The 23,248-nt window shown below is 42.7% G+C and overlaps 1 protein-coding gene across 1 annotated transcript in view; it reads right to left on the reverse strand.

Annotated features, from left to right (window-relative positions):
• Positions 1-1,482: 1,482 nt before the first annotated feature.
• The window catches only part of PSMD1 (proteasome 26S subunit, non-ATPase 1), a 70,356-nt gene continuing 48,590 nt past the window's right edge, over positions 1,483-23,248 (reverse strand). Inside the window, exons 19-25 of the mRNA XM_068691610.1 lie at positions 15,735-15,837; positions 10,358-10,527; positions 8,576-8,668; positions 6,886-6,978; positions 5,066-5,212; positions 2,514-2,668; positions 1,483-1,690 (exon numbers count right to left, since the gene is read on the reverse strand). Coding sequence (XP_068547711.1) covers positions 2,522-2,668; positions 5,066-5,212; positions 6,886-6,978; positions 8,576-8,668; positions 10,358-10,527; positions 15,735-15,837 — 753 coding nt within the window. The 3' untranslated portion in view covers positions 1,483-1,690; positions 2,514-2,521. The remainder of the gene's footprint in view (positions 1,691-2,513; positions 2,669-5,065; positions 5,213-6,885; positions 6,979-8,575; positions 8,669-10,357; positions 10,528-15,734; positions 15,838-23,248) is intronic.

Below are 23,248 nucleotides of genomic sequence, written 5' to 3' on the forward strand. Positions count from 1 at the left end.
TTCACGCCTTTCTAAGCCAGCTTTTCCCAGCATTTCTACTTGGACTCGAGCTCTCCTAGCAATACCTACCTAACCAGCAGGTTGTTGAATGACCTGAAATGATTATTATTATTTTTTTTAATTCCCCTTGCCCTCCCCTCCGCAGTATTTTGTAAGTGGCATGAGGCATTACTAATAAATTACTTGAAAAACACAAATTCCATGCCGGTTGGCATCAGCAGAACCAGCAGCAATACAGGTTACATGCACCCACTCAAAGGGAAGGGATTAAAGTGGTGGGGAGCCTCACAAGATTTATATTTGTCCAGCTTCTGCTTCTTGCTCCACAATAGCTAGGTCTCACATCTAACAACCATGGGACTGGAGCATTGATAACCTGTTTCCAAGTCTTACCCACAGTAATGATGTCTGTAGTCGTTTTAGGTTCATTTTCAGCTCTGCTGCATGGGAGAATGGATCTGGATCACAATAACAGCGAGCTCTAGCCAGCACCCCTACTGAGACATTTCAACTTTAGGGACTTTGATTGAAGCCTAGGACTCAGAATTGGCTTTCAGGCCCATAGCTCTGCGCTGTACTGCTGAAGCTCTGCAGAGAACAAAGGCGGACTATTCGATCGCTATAGAAACATCCACCAAAATAAACCATCTTCTGGAGAAACTCCCAGGCGCTACATGCAAGATTTGTCTTCCATTATTACCGATGCACATGAGCTTGTGGTATGTCCACGTGTGATATTCCCACATCCGTGTAATAAAACTCTCGTTCCATTTAAATGCCATTTCAAGCCACGCAGCATAGCCCAGCAATTGGCTTTCAGCCGACCAGGGCTGGCTCACTGGCAATGCAACCTGTGAAGTGTTACAGCCCAACAGGTGAGGGCCTGGCTGAGCCCACAGCGAACGCTTGAGCTGCGTTCTTTCCTTTTGACTGCTGCTCATTGCATACCCCTGACTGCAGATTCCGCCTTGGCTAATGATGCTTGCACGTCTGGATTCATCCCATCGAGGTCTGTAACGTATTTCTAGCTGCCTGCTAATATCAGCTATTACGCTCGTGTTTGGTGAAAGCCCACAAAAAAGGGATTCTGTGAAACTAAGAGAAACATGCCTCTCTTTCTCCACTACTAACATCCACAGTCCTTCTGTCAGCCCCACGCTGACACAGGAATACCAGGAGGAGCAAGGGGGAAGATCAGTGCAAAGCGAGTATCACAGAGGTAATTTGGAAGCAGACCTTACCTAGACAGATGGTGGCAGGTAGAGAGCTGCTGTCTCTGTAGCATCAGTTCTGTGGCTGGGTCAGACTGTAGTGAGTGACTACAGACTAGCTTAGGTCAGCCTAAGTGTGTGCTACAGAGGAATAGTCAGTTGAGCTCTGCTGGAAGAATGTGCATGACTTAGGTCTAATTCCTAAGATGAATAGAAGAGGACATTGGTAAGCTTCCCTCTTTTCCCCCCAAGCACTAAGTTTTCTGTCAAGAATTTTTAATATATTTATTTGAAAACAAGGTTTTGTGAAAGAGTACACTAAATAGCATATATCTGTTCTTCAACCATAAAACACGGACTATCAGCTTTAGCTCAGCACAGATTGGGGCTGCATGCACTGAACAGCAGATCTCGATAGGAAGGTCTTCATGTCTGTCTTTCCGATATCAAGCATAGTGTCTTCTTTAGAGGACATGATCCTGGAGAAAGGGGAGAGAGAAACCAGAAAAGCAAACATATTTAACTAAGGCTTCTTGTGGTTGGCCCCACACATTCACCCGAGCCTGCCAGTTTTTAGCAGGGAGTTTGTTTTCCTGCCCATCCACCGATTCAAGTGCATAATCTTTGCTCTTGGGAGCACTGGGACATGCCAGCCCATATTTGGAAATAAAGCAACTGGATTTCTGACTCTCAGTGAGAAACTTGCACATCAGTTCAGGCACATTAACCAAGGAACCTGAGAACTGCACTATTCATTGCCTAGAACAGTTCTACAAAGATCCTTGTAATGTTCTCTGAGCCTTCCACAGAGCCCATGACTGAATTGTCTCTAAATTCTGCTACGAACTTCTGGGAATAGAAGGCAACCCGAGAGAGCAGAGTAGGTCTTTTTTGACCAATCCTGCCACACTGAGGTCAAGTAGATGACAGCTTTCTTACATAAACCACTTGCTCCTCTGGGACCGTCTTTCATGAGCTGAGTATTCCCAGCTCAGCTGTTGCCTGTGACCCCATACACCGCTCAGACTCTGCCCAGCAGGGTTCTATGCAAAAGTAGCCAAGCCTGTGCAATTAGAGACTAGATCCAGTATGACTGGGTCAAGGCCTCATCCAGAACCACGGGCTTTCCCTTCTACTGCTACCCAATTCTTCTAAATCAGTACTGAGCACGTATTTCTGAATCTGATGTAGAAGCAAAGAGCTAAAACAAGAGAGCCAGATGCTGGTAACAGCTTCAGTTGATCCAAAGAGGCTTTTGCTTCACTGGGATTAATAAAGGTGACTCTGCACACTAGATTGTACCTCAGGTCTTAATCATCAATGTACTCAAAGGGCTCTGGTGGTTCAGGTTCCTGCTCCTCTTCCTCTATCTTCGGACCATGAGCTGCCACAGGTTCAACCAGCTCCTCCATATCCTCACTGGTGTCCTTCAGAATGATGATGCCCCCGATGGAAAGCTGCAAGACAAGTGCAGTGAGCGTTAGAAGCAGCTTGCTGCCTGGTGCTGGAGTGCTTATGGCCATAATGTTATCCTAGACGACTCAGGTTCCCCATAAGCAGGAACAAATGCTCAACTGACACCAAAGGGAGAAGAGGGCCTTTAGGATGTAGCCACAAATTACATCAAATTGAAACCCTGTGCTGGCAGGGACAAAATCAGGTGCCATGAGAAGCGGAACAAATGGTAATTCAATGGTAATTTATTGGTAATATTAAAAATGGTAATTAATGGCAATTTACACTTCCTTACTTGGTTGCACCCTGCATTACAAGCTCACTGAGTATCTAGGCCAAATGCTCACAGACTTCTGAAAGTCTTAGTGGAAGCGCCAGCCATTCACGAGCATGCCTCTGCAAGGGGAAAGGAGGAAGCAAAGCCCCTCAAAAATTATTCGGTGCTATCTAGGAAAAGAAACAAAAAGCAGTTCCCTTCTCCTCGCTGCTCGTAGATGGAGTCACAGCAAAGATTGCTCAACGGTGGCCTTCACACCAACATTTCATGCCAGGAACAGCACCGTATCTGCTGATTCTCTGCTGACTGGCTCTGTGCCAAAAGGTATGACTTTCCCAGAAAAAGGGGAAGTTTCAGAAAGCAAAGCATCTGACACCCACATGGATCCCTGCCCGATAAGGGGATGGAGCAGACAGAGCCTATCCAGACTACTTTCTATATGACGATTATCTAAGCCTCAGTTTGATAGAAAATGGCATCTGGATTCACAGCTTTACCCCAGTCCCAGTCTGGCACTTTCCACATAAAAACTAATTGAACAATAATAGCTTTATAAGGCTCATCCTTTCAGGGCAAAAAAGCCTAGTGAAGCTTCTCTCCGTAGCCACCTCCCAGGAGGCTATCTGAAACAGAGACTAATCTGATCACCAGCTTCCACCGACTGAGGAATCCTATTAGCAGAACCTCGTAAAACAAAGTGGAATTAATTACAAAGGTCACAACCAAACATCCTGGCAGGCTGAAGTAAATCCCTGCGTCTCAAGGAGTGAAACATGAGGTGCGAAGAGGCAGTGCTGTGTCATGCCTGGCTGGGATCATTGTTGACCACACCAGGACTCCAGGCTATAAACAAGCATCTCAAAGAGGCCTTTTATTCTGGCACTTCCCTAAGTAGAGCAAAGCTCCCAAACAGCTCCATTTCAAGACTCTCCTTGGTTACACACCCTGCTTGCAGCAAAAAAGTGCACTGTTCAGTTCTCTTCAAAACCAATTTTTTGGGGAGAGTTAAGGGAGGAAACTGTACTCCCTCCACTAAACAGCTCCATACAAGGGCTCTGCTTCTTTTGAAAGTGAAACAAGCAGCAAGCAGTTTCAAATATCCATGCTTCGGCTGTGTGAGTGGACACTTACTGGACTGCGTAGCAGATGTTCCCAAACCAAATACCAGTTGGGCCGCCTCTTCTTTTTAGAGGTTAGAAACTGAAAGATCCCTACATAGATTTGCTACGAGATGTCTCAAACAGGGATGATGTAAAGTGGATTCCGATGTGCTGATGGAATTCCAGGAAATCTACTTAATAAAACCAACTATTTTCCCAGTTAAAAAAACAAAACAAAACACACAAAAAAAACACTCTGCACATGTTTTTCCCAAGCACAATACTGCAAGAGGGGGATGTACAGTGTTATTTGTTGGACAAAAATAAAAGCCAGAAGAATATGATTCAGGAGATATAGAGGCCAGGAAAAAAACTTATATTTGCAATATGTTGGAGCATCTTACAGAAAAGTTAGTTATCCCTTGGGCTAATGCTAATTTGTTCTCTATTTGGCAGTTACATGCTCTTCTCTATGTTAACAGGAGATGAAGGCACTCCTCTAAAGTCAGGTGCAACCAAATAAATCTGTTTAATGAAAAAACTCACAACTCTATAGGCAACCCCCACTGCAGAATAATAAGGCCCCAGCACATGATGGGTGATCGTCACCATGTATTTATTTTACTGCTTTGACAATGAGCTGGTTCAACTTTTCAGCTCATTGGAAATACCACGTCTCAGTCTCTACGTCCCCAGCAATGTTATTAACACAGTGTCTAACTGGTTTCCAGGTTACAGCATGTGGCATACGTAGAAGAAAGAGATAAAGCAGCATCAACATGGTGAAAAGGGTTGTGGCAGCTCTGGTTTTCCCCCAGCTAGAACTGCACGCGATCATTTGAGGAGAGGGATATTAGAAAGTAAACATGACAACAGTGAAGTTGCGAGTCTCTGAAACAAATTAATGATGCAATACATGTGAGTGGCATTCTCACGTAAACATAGAGCTTCAGGGTCCTTATACGTAAGCCCAGCACAGGGAATGCTCAGTCAAGCACACAAACTAGTAATGTGACACTTACTGGTTTGAAAGGCTGATACCGGCAGCTCTCTGTCATAGTGAGAACTTTGAGCTGAGCAGGCATGACCCTTGCTGGGTTATCCAGAAGCTGGAAGTTGGGTTCGGGTTCTTTCTTCTTTTCTTTTTCATCCTTCTTTTCAGTTTCATCCTGTGGAGAGGGGAAGAGGAAATCAATGTTGTTTTAATGGTAGTCTCTAACCCTTTCATAATTACTCTTCACACAGGGAGCAATTCCAGAGCATGGTGAGAAGCCATTCACCATCTGAGGAACAAGCTACGATGTGTCTATGAGCTGGCATCAGCAATATCAGTGTGGATCTAAGTACCCTCATCAGTGCAATGGCTCACTCTTGACTGCAGGTGAAAGCAACTTCAGCAAGACGTGGTAGTAGAATGGTTTTACCTCTGGCTTCCCTTTCTAATACTTCCTCTTAAACTCACTCTCCACTTTTATTCACAACTTAAAATTCTTTAATATCATTACTAAACACATAAAAATTGCCCCAAACCACCCTTGTCTTTTCACTGCCATAAAACCATCACTAGCGTTTCACACTACCGGTAGCGACAGCAGCTCAACCAAAATGACTCAACTCCAGCAACTCCCTAGGGAATTGCAGTTAGATGCTCCTTTACCACTGACTCAGCAGCTGGAAGCAAAAGCTCCAAAGGAAAAAAAATACAGCATCATTTATATACTTAAGAAGAACATGGATCATATTTTCCCTCTTGCTCAGGGACATCTACATGTTGCAAAAAAAAAAAAAAAAAAAGAAAACTGCAGAGAAGATGGAAACAACCAATAGGAAATGATCAGAAACACCACCAAATGCATGGTATGTCCTATAACAGCAACAGGAATATCTCTGTCACAGAGACTGCTTGCTGCTGTGCAGACCACTTGGAAGCTGTGGGTTACTAGTCACTTAATAGGCATACGAGAAAAACAGGAAAGCAATTATACCTCTAAAACATTTGGACAATAGCAAAGCACTGAACTCAAACACAGCAGGTGGCAGCAAGCTCCCTTTTTGCTATCCTCGTTCTTCTGCTTGATTCAGCCAAGAAAACTTTTCAGACAGCTGGAGCATACACAGATACAACATGCGAATCCCTCAGCCCAACACGTGAATCCCTTCCAATACAATGCTTCCTCTCAACACCTTTACTCAGCTCTAGGTTGTAAAGATTTTGGAAGAAACGTTCATCTGTTCAGCACATTTTGCTTAGTCAATAGTGCTGCAAGAACAATTCAAAGGAAAGGCAGTGTTTGATGGTTTGATGACAAGGAAGCATTGATAAAGGAACAAAAAAAAACCACAGAGATTCTACCTTCAACCTGAGGTGATTAATTTTCTGAACCAGCTGCAGAAAGTTCAGTGCCAACAACATGGCCAATACTTAAGTAGGTCTACATAGTTATTGTACACAGACACCTTTGATCTTACGACACACTCCCTTTGCATACCATCTGTGTGTTTCTTCTTAAAACTCCCTGACCACGTTGCTTTACTCACAGAGATGTTAAACCGGAATTAGAAAAGTTTCTACTGAGCTGGTCAGCATAACACCTTTTCAGCTTACGGATACTCTTGGCATATTTGCATCTGTTATGTGAGCACAAAAGGCAGGGTCCTTTGTCAAAGTACATCAAGATTTTTAGCTGCCATCTATTTTCCAACTTACAGCAACCACCAAGAATTCATTATCCGGGTCACAGTGTAGGGTACAGTGTTAAGTGGGTGCCAGCTTTCATGACACACCTTCCACATTTACAGGGCGGGGGGAAGACGACATTTAAGTTTCAGTGTTTACACCTACCACTTCCATCTTTTCCTCTTCCTTCTTCTCTTTCTCCTTCTCCTTTTCCTTCTTCTTGGCTTTTGCAGTGATGGACAGCACAGCAGTGGAAACCTGGATATGTCAGAGGAGGCAGGCATTCAGTATGACTGCAACACTACGCTGTGCTTCAGCTCCCCAAGCAGGGGAACAAAGGGAAACCAGTGTTAGGTTAGTTCTCAGTGCAGCTGTCAACGAGATCAATTCCTCTGCCTATGCACTGCTATGTTGAACAGACAAACACTCCACCACCGAAACAAATAAAAGGTACAGATGGGACAAAAGATGCCATGCATACAGACTGGGTACAGTCACACATGCAGAAGGACGAATTTCCTAATTCAGAGATTAATAATTACTGTTTGGGTCTCTACATGAGATTTTTATTTAACAGAGCAAAGAATGGATTTTTTGTTATTGGAAAAAAAAAAAATCTGTTGCTAGAGTTTCTATGGTAAAGAAACACGTCTACAGATTCTCTTCAGAATGACCTGAAAAGCTATTCCACTCTCCTAACCAGACAGCTCTTTTTCTCTGACCTAAAGAAACAGATACACAAAATACCCTGTGAAGGAGACCACATGGAGCTTTGGCACTCCTGAGCCACAAAGTACCCAGAAGCAACGCTCAGTACAAGAATTCAGCACGTCTCCTCCCTTCGAGCAAGCACATCTTTCTCTATCCACAGCAGCTGCCTCTACAAGACAGTAACTTCCTCAGAGGAACAAGGAGCAACTGCATTTGTCATGCTGCTGGTGAGGCTTTCTAGGCTGAACGCAGCCTCGTGGCATGTTTTAATTTTGGCCAGGGAAGTTTAAAACAAAAACAGATTTATCCAATTCATATCCTATTCCAAAGGCGAGAATGCAGCTATGAGCAGTAAACTTTGCCTTTTGTTAAGAGTTCATTTCTGGGTTCCTTGGTGGCACTGATTTCCTGCCCATCATTCAATTCTGATAAAATGTTTTACAATTTTCACACAACGCCATTCATCAGCGTGACATGCCTGAGGTCTCCACTGCTGCAATTGCTCCCTGAGGGCTGCTTTGCCTGCTGCTGTGGTCTGCTCAGCAGCTCTTACCATCTTATGCCAGGAGACAAATCACTTCCACTGTTGTCTGCTAGCCGTCTGATTTCATCTGTTCCCTTTCTACACCTACATGTTCTCAGTTCCACACTTACCTTTTTGCAATCCATGGGGCAATAACTCACATCCTAGCACATGGTTGTACTACCCTGAGACCAGGTACAGTTCTGTCCTTCCATATGGAACTATTTAAGAGCTGTCCAACCTAATATTCTCAGCATTTGTACTGCAGAAGCGCTTTGGGGCCCAAGCCACAGACAAGAATGCTGTTGTTCTAGGTGCTGCACAAAGATGACACACACATAAATCATCAGGGCATGCAAAAAAGTTTTAATCAGTGCTTCTGCTTGATCACTGGAAATAAGGGAAGTTCCAGTGACTCGGTAGCACAGCAGCTCTATGCCATGATCAGCAACAGTCCCAGGCTCAGCAGGAAAAAATAGCTAGAATTCTCCTTCAGAGACAACAGTGCCTGCCAATTTTTCTCCTGTTCTCCAAATACCCTGTTAGTGCCACCAAAGTCAATGTTTATACTAGGAGGGAGAATGGGGTGGTCTTCACCACATGGAAAGCTAGCCCAAATACCTTTTCTTTCTCCTTTTCCTTTGGAACCTCCAGAGGTGGGGGGTAGGCAAATGTGGACGGCTTACAGTTGGACTTGTATTGGACTTTTGGCATCTAAGAAAAACAGTTAAAAAAAAATCGTTAGAGACAAGAAAAGCAGAGGAAAAAGTCCACAGCAGAATAATTACTTTAGCTTCATTTTCCTTCCAGCAGAGACAAACACAGATCCTCTAAAGAATACGAGCTTCCCCTACTCCCCCTCCGGAAGCAGAGAAACTGTTATCAGTGGCAACGGTTCAACTAGAACAATGTTATTTAATTATTCTATAATCTGACTCTGGCAAGCTCTCCTAGCCTTCTCCATACACTCCATGCTATTCACACCATGCTTTGTTTTCATTGTTTCAATGCTTTTGTGGTTTTAATGTTGTTGCTGTGCCTGCTCTTATTAACACAAAATTGGTTTAAGATCTAAGTGGAGATCTGTCAGTGCATGCTAGGCCAACCAAGCGCTGCCTGACGCTCACCTCTTGCAAAAGGACAGTCGGTTTTGGGGGTGGGTAACCAATTTCACATATTGTCTTACACTTGTCTATATAAGCAAGGCCAGAAAGCACCTTCTGATAGCCCATCTGAATTCTTAGGCTAAATTAATTTATCCTGTCTCTTCCTTCAAAACACGTCATGGAGCAAAGAGACCAGGGAGTGCTCTGAGGAAGCAAGGTGGGTGTGGTGCCGCCTGTAACATACATCCAGCTCCTAGCTGGCTTTAGTATTCTGGCCAAGTTATATAACAACATAACCCACATATTACCCACATAAATATGCCATTTGGGCCTGCTGGAAAATCTAAGTGATGGGGAGGGGAGACAAAACGGCAGTGCAGCCAAGCAGTCAGAAAGGTGCTGAGCCTATCACCTCTGCAGAGGTGCACTGACAACGCTGCAATGCAATTTGTTTGATGTATTCAAGACAGAGAGGAGAAAACGGCATTTTAAATGCAAGCCTTTCTTCAAACAGAGCAGTAATTTTGAGCTGTGTATAGACTGACTGAATGCTACACCCAAGACAGGTGGAGAAGTGCACCCTACAGCCATAAGCTTTTGGTCTAGGGTCTGCAATCCTGCAAGCTGGCTCCATCTCACAGGGGGCTTCTGAAGACCAGCACAGCCCTATCCATGCTCTGTGCATCACAGAATAACCCTGCAGCAGTGACAGGAGGGGGATGTGTATTCAGAAGCTTTTTTGTGGAAGTTACTAAGTAGCTCAGCTCTCCAGCATGGGAGACCCAGCATGGCATACAGCTCACAGGGACTGTACCACAACTGATCAGCTGGAAGAACAAAAGTGCAGTACCCAGGACAGTGGTTTAATGTTTACTCCCTCAGGAACTGAAAAAAAAAAATCCCCTTTTCCTTCTGCTAGCTGCCATAGGGAAGAGTATTACATGATTCATTTGAGGGTGGCTTAAGAACAGTTGTTTGTTTTTTTTTTAAAAAAGTAATTTTGATCTTCTGGAGTGATAGCAGGGTGGTCTCTGCCCACACATACTGATTAGAATTCCACTCTTCCTAAGTTACTTTGAAGTAAAGGAGACAAAGTTTGCTCTTCACATCTCTCTTGTCCCTAGTCCTCTTCCAGCCCTGCAATTAAAGTCTGCTTTTCAGACTTCTTCCAGTTAGCACCAATTTCTGGTGCATACAAGCTGGAGGCACTCAAAGAAAACCAACAAAAGCAAGCAGGCATGTCACTCAGGTCTCTCACACAGCTATCATTGCCTTTTTTCCTCCGTTTGTTACGTACCTTAAGATCCTTGTTAAGGCCGATGACACAGGTTGGGGTGAAAGCCAGCGACAAGAAGTGAGACAGGGGGAACCAGAACCAGAACTGGGTGAAGACCAGAACTCCCACCACAGAAGGCATGTGAGTGTGTCCTGTCCTTGACTGCAGCGAAATAGTTACGTTATGGCCCCCTGCAAGGAATCACAAATGAATTAATGAATTCTTGGGTAACTCCAGAAGGATTCCTGAGTGATGCATCTTTAAAACAGATGCTGTCAAGGGGGCTACAAGTGCAAGCCAGACCACAATGCTGTCAGCTTTCTCCTCTGTTCTCACCTTTCACAGTGAAACTCGTGAGCAGTGTGACCACCTCTGTCTAGCTCTGTATATCTGCTAGATGTTACCTGTATGCAATCAATGATTACAGCCCTTTCCTGCTCATTTTGCCAGGAGACAGTTAAAACAGAAGTACAGATCAGAGGTGGGGAGAGATGGAATAAAAAAGGCAGACCTTAGCTATAACCAGTTTCAAACATAGCGTATCAATGAGCCACAAGGCAGGAATCACAAAGAAAGCAGCACACATAAGGCACTTATACATAAACGTTTCTCTCTGTCTGCCTCCCTGAACTGCCTATTATTCAGAAGAAATACGCCTGCATTTTTATCCTACACCATCTCAGAAGAAAAAAATGTAAACAGCAGCAACTTCAGAAGTTGCTTCTGGAGGTGATCAATCTGTGCAGCAAAGAGACAAGCTCCTGCAGTCTTTGCAACAAAATTAAATCTCTGCCAGACAACCCAAGTCCTAGGTTTGTACTTGCAAAGCAGAGACCAAAACAACTCCATATGTTGATGTAGTGCAGAAACATCCAGCTAGAGACCAAATTGAAAGATTGGGCTTGCAGACAGAGTGAGAAAGTGTTAATCTGATCTTCGGCCTTCTGATGAACACAGTGAATTGAGTTGAAGAGGGCACCAGGCAAGTCCATTACCGCTGACATGACCAGGTGCAGGGAGGTTAACTCGGTTAAAATACAAACACCCATTCTGTCCTAACTCAGGGTGCTTCAGAGCTGCAAATCCCAAACTGGAGGAGCATTCCTCTGCCATGCATAAGCAGCTATCTGTAGCGGGGCCAGGCAGCAATTGGGCTGTCTGTGTCTTAAAGAAATCAAAATCATTTTTGCTCCCACAACTAATGAAAGCCCTGAACGAGGCAGTAATCTCATTTTAGGCACTCGTCAGAGCGAGTCCCAGGAAAGGCAGTGGAAGGAGGAAGATTTTGATGTCCTCCTATAGTATACCCCGCGTACATACTATCTCCCTGCTGTTCCTTTTGTGGCAGCAATACTTCTCCTGCTGTTTGACTAGAGAACTCCTTCCAGATGCCTATTTGAAGAAAGGCAACGATGTGATCTCTGCTTTTCCCACTGCCAGGTCTGCTGTGCTTCTCATTAATTCCCTCTGGTACCGCTCTCATACTTGCATTTGAATTTGCAGTAGCATTAACAAGGGAGTGCCTGAGGTCTTGTGCTATCCTGAAACATACCAAGCATTGCACGTTTGAATGCCTGGTCTTCTCCTCAATCTTTACTCTGAACTTTCCTTCACTGCATCGCTATATAAGGGCCAGGTCAGTAATCCTCGGATATCCTGGGTAAAGCAGTCCAGTGAACATTGCACAAGCAGCTTAGCTATACTTTATCAAACTTTTGGAATTTTATTTTCCAAATTTATTTTTAACTTTCAGAATTTTTATTATCAAATCTCTGGAATTTCCTGGATGAGTAACAGATTTCGTACTCCAAAGATGCTGTCATGCTGCTGCTCTCTGCTGTTTTACGTCCACGCACAGCCCACCCTCATTCCCAGGGATTTGCGTGGAGCAGGAAAGGTGGAGAGGGCTGATGTTGCACAACTGTGATCAATCTTCATGACTAAGTAGCAGCACTGACAACCTTGAAATGAACACATTCCAGATCTTTAGCTAGATGAATGTAAGCTGTGACATGATTACCTCAAAACCAAACCAATGAAACATGAGATTTTCAGGGCTCCTGAGCTCGTGTTGCTGTTGTGGCAAGGTTTGCCAGAATTAAAGGAGCTGTTCTGAAGGCTACGAGGATCTTCTGGCTCAAACTTAACGTTAACAAGGAGAGGGAGTGCAACAAGCAGATGCTGATGACCTATATACATGGATGAACTCATTGACAGCTTTTAATTATGGCGGCACTTTTGTAACATCCATCACTCAACTCTACAAACTTAGTTCCTTTGACAAGTTTTCTGACAGCACACACCTTGCTGCCACACAATCTGGCAGCACAGCTCAGGACAGCACACTAGCACAGTGCTCATCAGATGCTTCAGAGACCTAGGAAATCAGTCTCCAACCTTGGCCTAGGCTGCATCCTACGTTCAAACTATATCCTATCACTTCCTTCAGTATCAGGAAAGACTTACAAGTTGCTTCATCTACATAATGAATGAAGGTGACCTGAGCTGTTAGCAGCAGCACAGAAAAGTCAAGAATTCATCGTCTGCCTGATCCCTAGCAGAGGGACTTTCAGCATGTGCCAGCATCAGCAATGAGCCACGCTGCAGCCCTCATCTAATAAAATGTGTTTTTTTTTCTTCCTTACCTACCAGTTATGCCTGACTTTACATTACAAGCCTGTAAGCAGGGACAACCAGGAGAAACGTGGGAAACACTAACACTGAATTCAACGTGTGTGAGGGCCAAAGTGATGAACACCAAAGTTTATTTATTGTACTAAAGTCCTTAAGAGCCAAAATGCAACATATCACATCAGGCACATAGTTGGAGGGAAAGCAATGTGGGAAACCCCTTCCTCTGTAATTTGAAAGATTTCTTTTCCCGTCACTCACTACAGTTGACTCCAAAACCGTGGAGAAAACAGTAAATTCACCTTCACGCTGTCAGCAGCTGCTTCAGTTCAGCCTGCACTGCCCAAGGCTACAGTCTGTCCCAAACCCACCGCATAGCTAACCCCACCTAGACTTTTCCTAAATGCAGAGAGGGTTTTCCAGATGTAATACATAAATATTTACATGCTATCACTCCCTTTTTTCTCATCGATTGAGAAACGTTGCATTAAGAATCAAAGATACCTAGAGCCCAGAGGGCAAAATAGTTTTCAAGTAGGTCAAATGCTGATGCCTAACTACATCACCACATCCCTTTTATAGCTCACATTTACAGATACATATTCCAGAAAATAAGGCATATTCATTTTGCAAAGAACAGAAAGGGAGTCATCAGCCTGGAACACGAGAGCATGTCTGTACATGAAGGGGAACATTATAAAAGTTCAGACGTTTGGAGGAAAAAAAAATAAATCTAAATTTAGAGTGTCTACGTTTTTCTTATTTTAATAGAAGTAAAAAAGTAGCTGCTTGGGCCTAACAATTAGACAATGACGAAATTTTTCATTTCCACTTCAGTGCTCCCAAGGCAGCCTCCCCTCCTTCCATGAAACCCCCAGTCTGACGACTGCTTCGTTCTTTGAGCACAAAAGCCACCTCCAATGCATCATTTCCCAGTTGCCCACCAGAAATCTTGCACTTTTAATCAAAGCCTGTCATTGAAAGAGAATTATACTTTTCTACTTCCCCCAGAAAAAAAAAAAATAAATGCAAGCTCCATAGACCTAAGTATGGCAGATGACACAAAGAACCTTTCTTTCCTGGTAGTGATAATTAAATTCTATAGCTCATTGTTTCAGATAAGACTTGGAGTTGTATGGGAGAGATAAAAAAAGACTTCTTTGAAGAGGCTCTAATGTAAATGGCAACAGGTTAAGAAAGGGTAGGTCACAGCCTTCCCCCAGCAGCACAGTAAGAAATAAAGAGCCAAGATGTTGGCACAAATTCACATGTAGTTTACTAAAACTGGGTATTTATGGTTCCCAAATCACTGTGTAATACATGAGCGATGCATGAAATACATAAGGTTTTAGCTGCATTTTTATGTTTTAATCTTAGAGGCAGGAATTGAATATAGCTGAGAGAAAAATCTTCCTGAGCCAGCTGAAACAGCTTCCCCAGCATCATATTATGAGAACGTGAATGACAGAAGTTATTGGTACAATCTCGTGCCAAGAGTCCTGGTAAGCCTGAGCTGTGGGAGAGGTACCTGGGACACAAGGTGGAAGACAAAGGAGGCTGTTGGTGATTCCTGTTGCTTCCTTTTCTGGCTAGCCCTGGTCAAAGAGCATGGAGCTGCCTGACTGCCGTATGCCCACCAGGAATAGAGCTCTGGAAGCACGCTTCCACACAGATAGGCAAAAGCAGCCCTGTGCTTTAGTCTCCCAACGACACGGGCTGAAAATGTAGTGATTTCATACAGACACTGTAGCAACAAGGCTTGGGGCATGGTGCTGTGCTTAAGCCATGCCACTGAGACAAATTAGACTCCTTTGCTGGTGTGACTTCAGGATTAACCTTGATCTTGAGAGTACTTGGAAAAGCAGATTGTTTCTACCTACCACAAGGAACTCTGTGTCCAGAGAAGCTCACAGCACAAGAGACCAGTAGGGACAAACTGTTTGGATGCATGGGACAGCACTGGAAACTTGGAAAGGAGGTACTAGTGACACACAGCACTTCACATGTCTTAACTCCAGCAGAAGGAAAAATTCAAAACAAAACATTGTCTGCCCTCTTTGCTTACAGAAACCTTCCTTAATAGGCCCTGCAATTCAGCCCTTGTGAAATGCTTACACCCTTCACAGGATCCTACCCCTGGCTCAACGTTAGTCATTAACATTCATGAAATGTTCGCTACACTAGGAAAAGGTAGTGTGACTCCGTGTGACTAACTGGTTCTTCTGAGGTAACACTAATACAGCTAAATTTGCTTCCCTCATTATGTAACACTACTCCTAATAATCATGGAAGAAGAAAAGCTTAGTTATTGAAAAATATTTAATGCCTTTTTTAATTTTTAGCTGGTAATTTCAGATTTTGACAGAAATCTCGAAATAAAAAGACAGGATACCACAAGATGTCCAAATTTCCGGACCTTAGAAAAATAAAGATGCAATCTAAAATGCTATAAATCACCATTAAGGACAACAAAACAGAGCAAAAAAATCGTATTTGTTCAGACTTCTGGACAAATGACCAACTGCAATGACTGGACTGGTCCATATTAACTGGAGCACACTGATACAAGATGGAACTATAAAGCAGGGTTTATTTCTTTAATTAAATAAAATTACTTGAAATCAGAGACTTCTTGCTGCTATTACATGACAGGCATAAAGCCAGCACTTCATCTCCCAAATGAAATTTCATATTACATCTATTAGAAGCATTCTATAGTCAAGCAAGTGTAAGAAATTTTGACTGCTTTAGATATTTGGGGAATTACCTGCATCCAAAATGCCTTGAGCCAGGATTGCTCCAAACTTTGCCATAACATCATCATGCTTATCGTTGATCACTTTGGAATAGAGCTGTCTGAACTGGCTGACCTGGATGGGGAAAAAAAGGAAAGATTATAAAATTGCACTAGTCAAATACTCTGTCATTATGGGAAGTATCCTGGATTTCTGCATCCTAGGAGGACATTCAATTTTTCAGTGGTTTTAATCACGGGTGATACGCGTTTCATAATTAATTGCAGAGGTTTTTCCCACTTGAAGATACCCATATAGCGACTTTAAATAGTCAGCACAGACATAGATTTCCAAACCACATCTTGCAGGCCTTACGTGAGTAGCCTGACGATCTCTGGAGTATCAGCAGAATAACAGACCAACTGATGACTTTGTGGCGACAACTACTATATGTTCTTAGGTGCGTGACACTGCACTTTATTAAATTTCCTCCAATTCCTACTGCTGAAAACCTCAAACCTATTCTGTTTTTCCTCTAGAATAGTTCTGCTGTATTGATAATGCTCCTACGGTGCGTCATCAGATTTTGCTACCGCACTCGTACCTTTTAAGTCAAAATCATTAATGAAAATAATTAATAATGTAACAGCTTATGCCACGGTACATTTACCACAATGTTTTAAGTGCGCATTAATAAGGGAAATTGCTAAACCTTTGGTTACATTATCATCATTGCTTCCAACAGCTTCATCTTTCACTGATTCACTAAGAGTTGTAAAGATAGAACAGCGGCACATCCAGAAATACCTAAGGCTCTATCAAAAATTAATAGCTTATCTTTCAGTGCATACAGGGGAGCAACAATACTGTTCAAGTGATTTTTATAGCTGAAAAAGCTGACCAGAAAATCCCAATCTGCAATGCAGTCAAAAGCTGAGAAGCTGCATCCAATCCACTGGAAGAAACTTCTGTGCCTCTTCCCTAAATTAATTTTCATTCAGGTATCTGTGGAAAATGTTGTTTTCATACTACGCCTTCGCTTGACACACTCAAAAGCTAAGAAGGTCTTTTCAAAAAGTCTCCAACAAGCTTCTCCCAACTATCAGCCCATTTTATCACTGGACCCAAGTCCTCTTCCTACTGCTACAGGCAGACAAGAGGACAAACTTCTACCTCGAGTTGCCAGCCAGCCACCAGACATCGAAAGGTTCCCTTCTGGCTGCTAACCCTTCACGTGCAGAACGCCCCAAGCCCCAGAGCTGTGCTACTGCAGCCAGTTCCCACCCACCAGACAGTATCTGAGAAATTATATTAAATATCTGGGGTGGAAGAAGACAAATTGCCTCTCCCCACCCATGAGCATTGTATACCAGAGTCTCAACACCATCTGATAGGCCTACATAATTAGTAGACTTCAGATAAAGACTGCATGCTTTCTGCAAACTGATTTTGTTTAAAAAAAACCAACAGGCATCAATTCACCACACCTTTTAAAACACAGGAGCCCTAAAGGAAAAGCCACATTGCAATCACTGCCCTTTCCTCTGCTCTTTCAGCAGCTAACCCAGCTGTACTAATCGTCACCTCAACATCTTTAGCACTGATGACATCTAACCTGATGCAATCTAACCCAGTCTCTGGCTTACGTGAAGGACACGGACGCTCACATGAGTAAGCCACGACCTGCTGAACACCAGCTGTAATAAAATTACTCGCTTAGATTCCCACAAATGGACAGCCTCAACCACGAAGCACCACAGCAGCTGGCCACCTCAGCAAAGCTGAGCAGAACAGCAGCCCAGCATTTTCTAAAACTGACAGGAAAAATGTCAGCTATTTCCCTGTCTCAGCCCAAGTCCAACAATCTGTGTATTAATATCTGTTCCCTATTTGCCAGTTCTCCTTTGCATTAAGAAGTTCTTCATTACTAGGTGGTAAGGCCACCAAATGGAGGTGACTTAAATGTCCTTGCCATTATAAATGCTAAGGAAAAGGAGCAATGTACATTTTCAGGGCAGCCACACGTAGAGATGGGGTGGCAGGGTGATACTGCACACACAGCACAGGGTTTCTTCTCGATATACTGAAGAAACTCCACCACCGCTTCACTCTATTTATGCTTTTTCACGCTCTCCTGGTTTTTATTTAGGAAAGCTTACACTGAGGTTTACACATGTAATATAAATAGTTTGTTTCTTATGCCTGGCCTCTTGTACACTGGAAAAATACCTCAGTTTGTACTCACGGTGTTCTTTTCCCTCAATATTCATACTCACAGCCTCTGTAGCAGAACATGTCCTACCACCTGCTTCCTCCTGGAGCGACCTTGATCTCCAGCAACCTGGAGCAAGGCAACCACATGCAGGCCAGCTAAACCAAGACCTTCAGTTATTATTTGGGATGGACACAGAAGCAACGTGTAAAACTATTTGTCTGGTTTTGCTGAACAGTAGGATTCTAGTGCCTCTGTTTAGAGCACATCATTCCTGTAACTCTGGGCTCAGCTTCTAGGCTTGGAATATTTATTAAAAGAGATGTTACAAAGCTCTGAAAAAAAATCACTCATTCAGTGGACTGTAATCTGGAATTTACACAGTAATCAGATCTTCAGAGAACAAAACCCTGGGCAAAGTGGGAAGGCGTTCAGCAGGTCTGCTGAAGTTCACGCTGGCGTCTGAAGTCTGACAGAGAAGTACCTCGGAGCGCAGGGCAGAAACACCTCACTTGGCAAACACGAGCCAGTGCTAGCAGAAGTCATTCACTTCCTTCCCCCGGTCACAGCTGGCAGTCTCTGAGCATCCTTTCCCTACCACGGCTTCCACTGCTCCTACTCACATAAATGAATCCAGAGCAGATGAAGTTTTACTTCAGCATTAGCAGAAGCACAAATGCTCTATGAAAGGGTAGGAGACTACCCAGCCTGGCCTTAGGCACCAGGCAAACCTAGATCAGAGAACTGACTCAACACTCAAACACGTATTACTGGCCTACATGTTTTCCAGGCTGTTCCTATACAGCAAATGCTTCGCAGCAATGGACATTTAGAACTAGATCAGCTCCCAGCTGCAAAACATTCCCTGAAAGGGTTGGGAGAAGCCTGCTTTGGCAGATCTAGCAGCAGCAGTTCAGGAAAGTACCATCCTCACACGGCCACTGCTCCATCCCTCTGGAGAAAGAAAAACAGATTCAGACAAAAACGCAGTTCTACCTTTGCTGCTGTGGCAGCCACCACCTACAGAACGGATTGAGACATCAACAGCTTCCAAAGCTGTTGAAACGAAACCTGTCAGAGTTTGTCTAGTAGAGCCCTTTAATCTGCTGTTGTTTTTCCTTCAAATCATGGCAATGAGCACATCCCAAATTACCATCTAGGTTTGTTCAATATGCTGTGAAACCCACAAGCTTTGTTTCCCCCCTCAAAATCTTCGAGCACTTTTCCGAATGCTATGAAGTTATAAATGTTATCAAGAAATTGATTTGGGCAACATCCAGGGGGAACACTAAAACACGGGCAGTGACTCATTTCATCTTTCCTAACAATCCACACACACCACTCTGATAATTAATGCTGGCCTCAACTGCACGCCGCTGATTTCAAACGAAGCCAAATGTGCAACCTTGGAAACACAGAGGAAAACACAGGCTTTAAGACATGAGAATGGTACAGCACCATTTCCTACCGCAAGCCCGAGGGGCTCGTATTATTTATCATTTAATAGGCTGTTTACCACTTCTCCCTCTACCAGTCAACATCACGTATGCGAAGCCTAGGAAATCGTCAAAGAATACGGCCTCTGTTCATTAACAGCCACAGGAAATGGTGACAGTCAGCATGTGATGCTTACTGCAAATGCAAAATTCTTAAAAATAAGATTATTTAGGAATCTGTTTCTAATAAAAACAAGATTCCCAGTGCTTGTGTGCTTTTTCTCTCCATCTTCAAAAGTCAAAGCTGTTCTACCTACGATTGCTCTCTTCAAAGTATGTAAGAGCACACAGCATACAGAAACACCTAACAGTAACAGGCTTACGTGAAGGAAATTTAAGGTGCTACTAGAACACTGCAAAAAAAATATTCTTGCATCCTAGCAAGATCTGGCATTTCATTTAAAAGAGGATAAAAAGAACTCTCAGGTCCTGGCTTCCTCACATATTAACGATAATACGCCGTGATGGAAGGAGAAGGGAAGAAAACCTTTGAACTTGCTTATTATCTTCTCAGTCTGTGAAGATGACTCCCCTAACGCAAAAAGAGCAGAAGTAAATTCAATTCAAGATGTTAAGACATGTAGCATGTCTCACAAATTGCTGCCTTAATTGCCTTGCTGGTCACAAAGACTTAACGAAGTTGCCATTGATTTCTGTTACAGTGATCTCATCATATCCATAATTTAGGATTCCATTTCACAAAATCAACTTGTTGTTCTGTATCCTCCACTAATATGGCTCTTAAATGTATCAGCAGAGATCAGGAAAAACCACGCTGGCTGCTCACAGCGGAGTCTGAGTTGGAACACCAAAGAGACCAAGTCAGTTTTACACAAGAGTTGCTACCCTTTTTAGCACTTAAGCAACTTGTCAGTTCTAGGGACCTCCATCCTTCATTTATTAAATACACCACTCCAGCTGTCTGTTTAAACTGAGTGAGCACAAAGACAAATACAAAGAAAAGAGGAAAGCAAAAGTTATTCAAAGATACACACCTACATTCTCTCACAACAAAAGCAATTTATTTTAAATCGAAATACTTCGATTATTAAATCTCTACTTATCACTGGCATTTCAGCATTGCAACACTCAGCTTTCAAAACTAGTATTTTTTTGAAAATCTGAAGTTGTCTTTTTCCAGTATTTGTAATTATTATTTATTTTTACAGAACACTTTTCTCGTAAGTCTCCTTTCCAGTCCTTAGGCAGGACTGCTGGTGTTTGGAGACCCACTAACATCTCTGCACTAGATTCTCAGGGAATGGGGTGGGGGAAATCGAGGCAATTAATTCCACGAGCAGGTATGGCAGCTTATTTGCTGTGCTTTACATGAACAAAATTAAGAGCAAAGCCTGTTACTAGAACAGCTTGAGAAACATGTCACTGTCATTCCCCACGCCTCAGATTGCAATGTTAAAGGAAGGATGGAAAGAAAAAAAAATGCTTAGAACAGAATTTACGTAAGATCTCTTGGAAAGAAGGATAAAGCAGGCAACTACTGTATTTTCTACTCTCTTCATACCAAGTTATCATCGAATTTAAAGTCCATCCAACTCAAAGCACACAGCTCACAAGAAGTCTACGAAAGCACAAAAAACAGACAACACGAAACTGAAAAGCAATGACAGGAAGCTTGCCAGACTATATGCCACAATCTTTATAAAATCACTCTCTTGCATGCAAAGCATCTCAAAATATTTATCAGCAGTGAGACAATGATATGAAGTGTGTTTAAATGTAAAATTTCGCTTCTCAGTAACCCCTAAAGACAACAAACACAGCTTGTAGGACATAAAATCCACTGTGCTCATCTTACTAGCTGCTTATCTAGCAGTACAAATACATACATCAGGTTATAGGCTTGGTATACAACGCATCACCCTGTGATTTAGGGGTCTAATTGGATCAAAATGTCACTGTAATCCAAAAATGTCTTGTTATCTGAACTCCACCCTTTCACATGAGAATATTTTTTCTTTAGACTGGCAGAGAGCTCCAAAAATGTTTCCCATGGAAATGGGAATAATAAATAACTCAACTGTCAGTCTATTCCTCACAATATTTCACTTCTGAGCAAGAAGCTCTGATAGCTACTGCTAACTTCTGGAGAACCTTCTTCCTTCAAAAGAAGAGAAATTGATATATTCTGTGTTGAGATCCTATATTCTCAGATTATTTCAAGGTTTCCTTATTTATATTCGCTAGGGTTTTTGGTTTGTGTTTTTAATATCGGTAGCAATTATACGACTGGGTAATGATTTGCTTTCTGTACCTATATTGTGTAACACTGCTCAAATTCTAGCTTACAAACATGGCCTTAGCATATAGCTTTTTCAGTAACAATCCCCATTTTTAAACAAGTCCCCGAACTCCAGACTGAACACCTCATCCTGTATTTGCTAGCCAAATTTGCAACCCCTTTAGGAAACCTACTTATTACATGTACCTCTCAAGTCAAGGTTAGTGGGACTCTTTGGGGGAAGAGATCTGGCTTGTTACACACCTAAAACAATCTGTATTTTTGCTAGCCATTTCTTCTGTCTGTGCTTTTCTTTAAGACACAGACTCTCACCAATCATCTCATGAGAACTGAAAACTCAATAGACAGACTCAGCAAGTAATCCATAACAGTCTTGGATGTCTGACTTGTTCAGACCAGCCTGCAATAGGATTAGGGTGTTTCACAAGCTAAAATGAATTTATTCTTAATGTCTTTTCACAGAAGAAAGTATCATCTTTATTCATTTCAGTTGTCAAACTGAGGCACAGGGGAGCTATACAATTTGCCCAACATTAGAGAGGAGTGCAGAAGAATGATTAAGCCTGATCTGAGAGAATTGGGGTCGTTTAGTCTGGGGAAGAGGCTGAGAGGAGACTCAACTGCTTTTTACAACTACCTGAAAGGAGGCTGAAGCAAGGATGGTGTTGGCCTCCTCTCAGGTGACAAGTGACAGGACGTGAAGAAATAGCCTGTTTTTTTTTCAGGGGAGGTTTAGATTAGATATCGGGGAGAATTTCTTCAAGGAAAAGGTGATAAGGCATTGGAGTGGGCTGCCCAGAGAAGCGGTGGAATCACCATCTCTGGAGGTATTTAAGAAAAGAGTGGATGTAGAGCTTAGGGACAAGGTTTAGTGGTGGACTTGGTAGAGATGTGGGTGGTTAGATTTGATGGTATTAGAGGTCTTTTCCAAACTAAATGATTATATGATTCTTATACTCAGCGCTGACATTCCAAGCACTAGATTAAGGAAGAAATGATGAAAACAAAAAGCAGTCTCTTCCCAAAGAGAGAATCACTGAGCTTCATGTTACAAGATTTCATATCTTGTAAGATGAGGGGATCCTACAGATCTCTAGTGGTCTCCACTGTTTTATTCAGTTGAACTACAATTCTGATAATGCAAGTAATACTAATGCTAGATTCTGCTCGGTGAAAATGATCTGTTTTTGGTTTATAATTTAAAGGAACAAACCATCTGCTAGCAAATCTTCATGATCTGCAGCTTGGAAATACCCAAACACCTGTATCTGTAGATGTTCTTTGCCGACTTTCCCAAGTACAGCTTTCCACTGGAAAAAGTCACACACACACACCACTTTCTCCCCATATGAATGTAGCAAAAAAAAAGTCTGCTTTTATCATAGTTCAGTTTCTAAAATGACGTTGATAAAAGCAACCCCTATATGACAGATCAATAGCAAAGTACCAGCTACAACTCTGTCTCAGCACTCACCAGAGCAGATGAAATGTGAAACCTCAGAGCTTCTATTAACGTAGACTTTTAGTCTGTACAAATGTTTGCATATTATCATCTGTCATATATTCACAAAGCAATCT

The sequence above is a fragment of the Anas acuta genome, chromosome 9 (assembly GCF_963932015.1).
Source record: "Anas acuta chromosome 9, bAnaAcu1.1, whole genome shotgun sequence".
Taxonomy (NCBI): domain Eukaryota; kingdom Metazoa; phylum Chordata; class Aves; order Anseriformes; family Anatidae; genus Anas; species Anas acuta.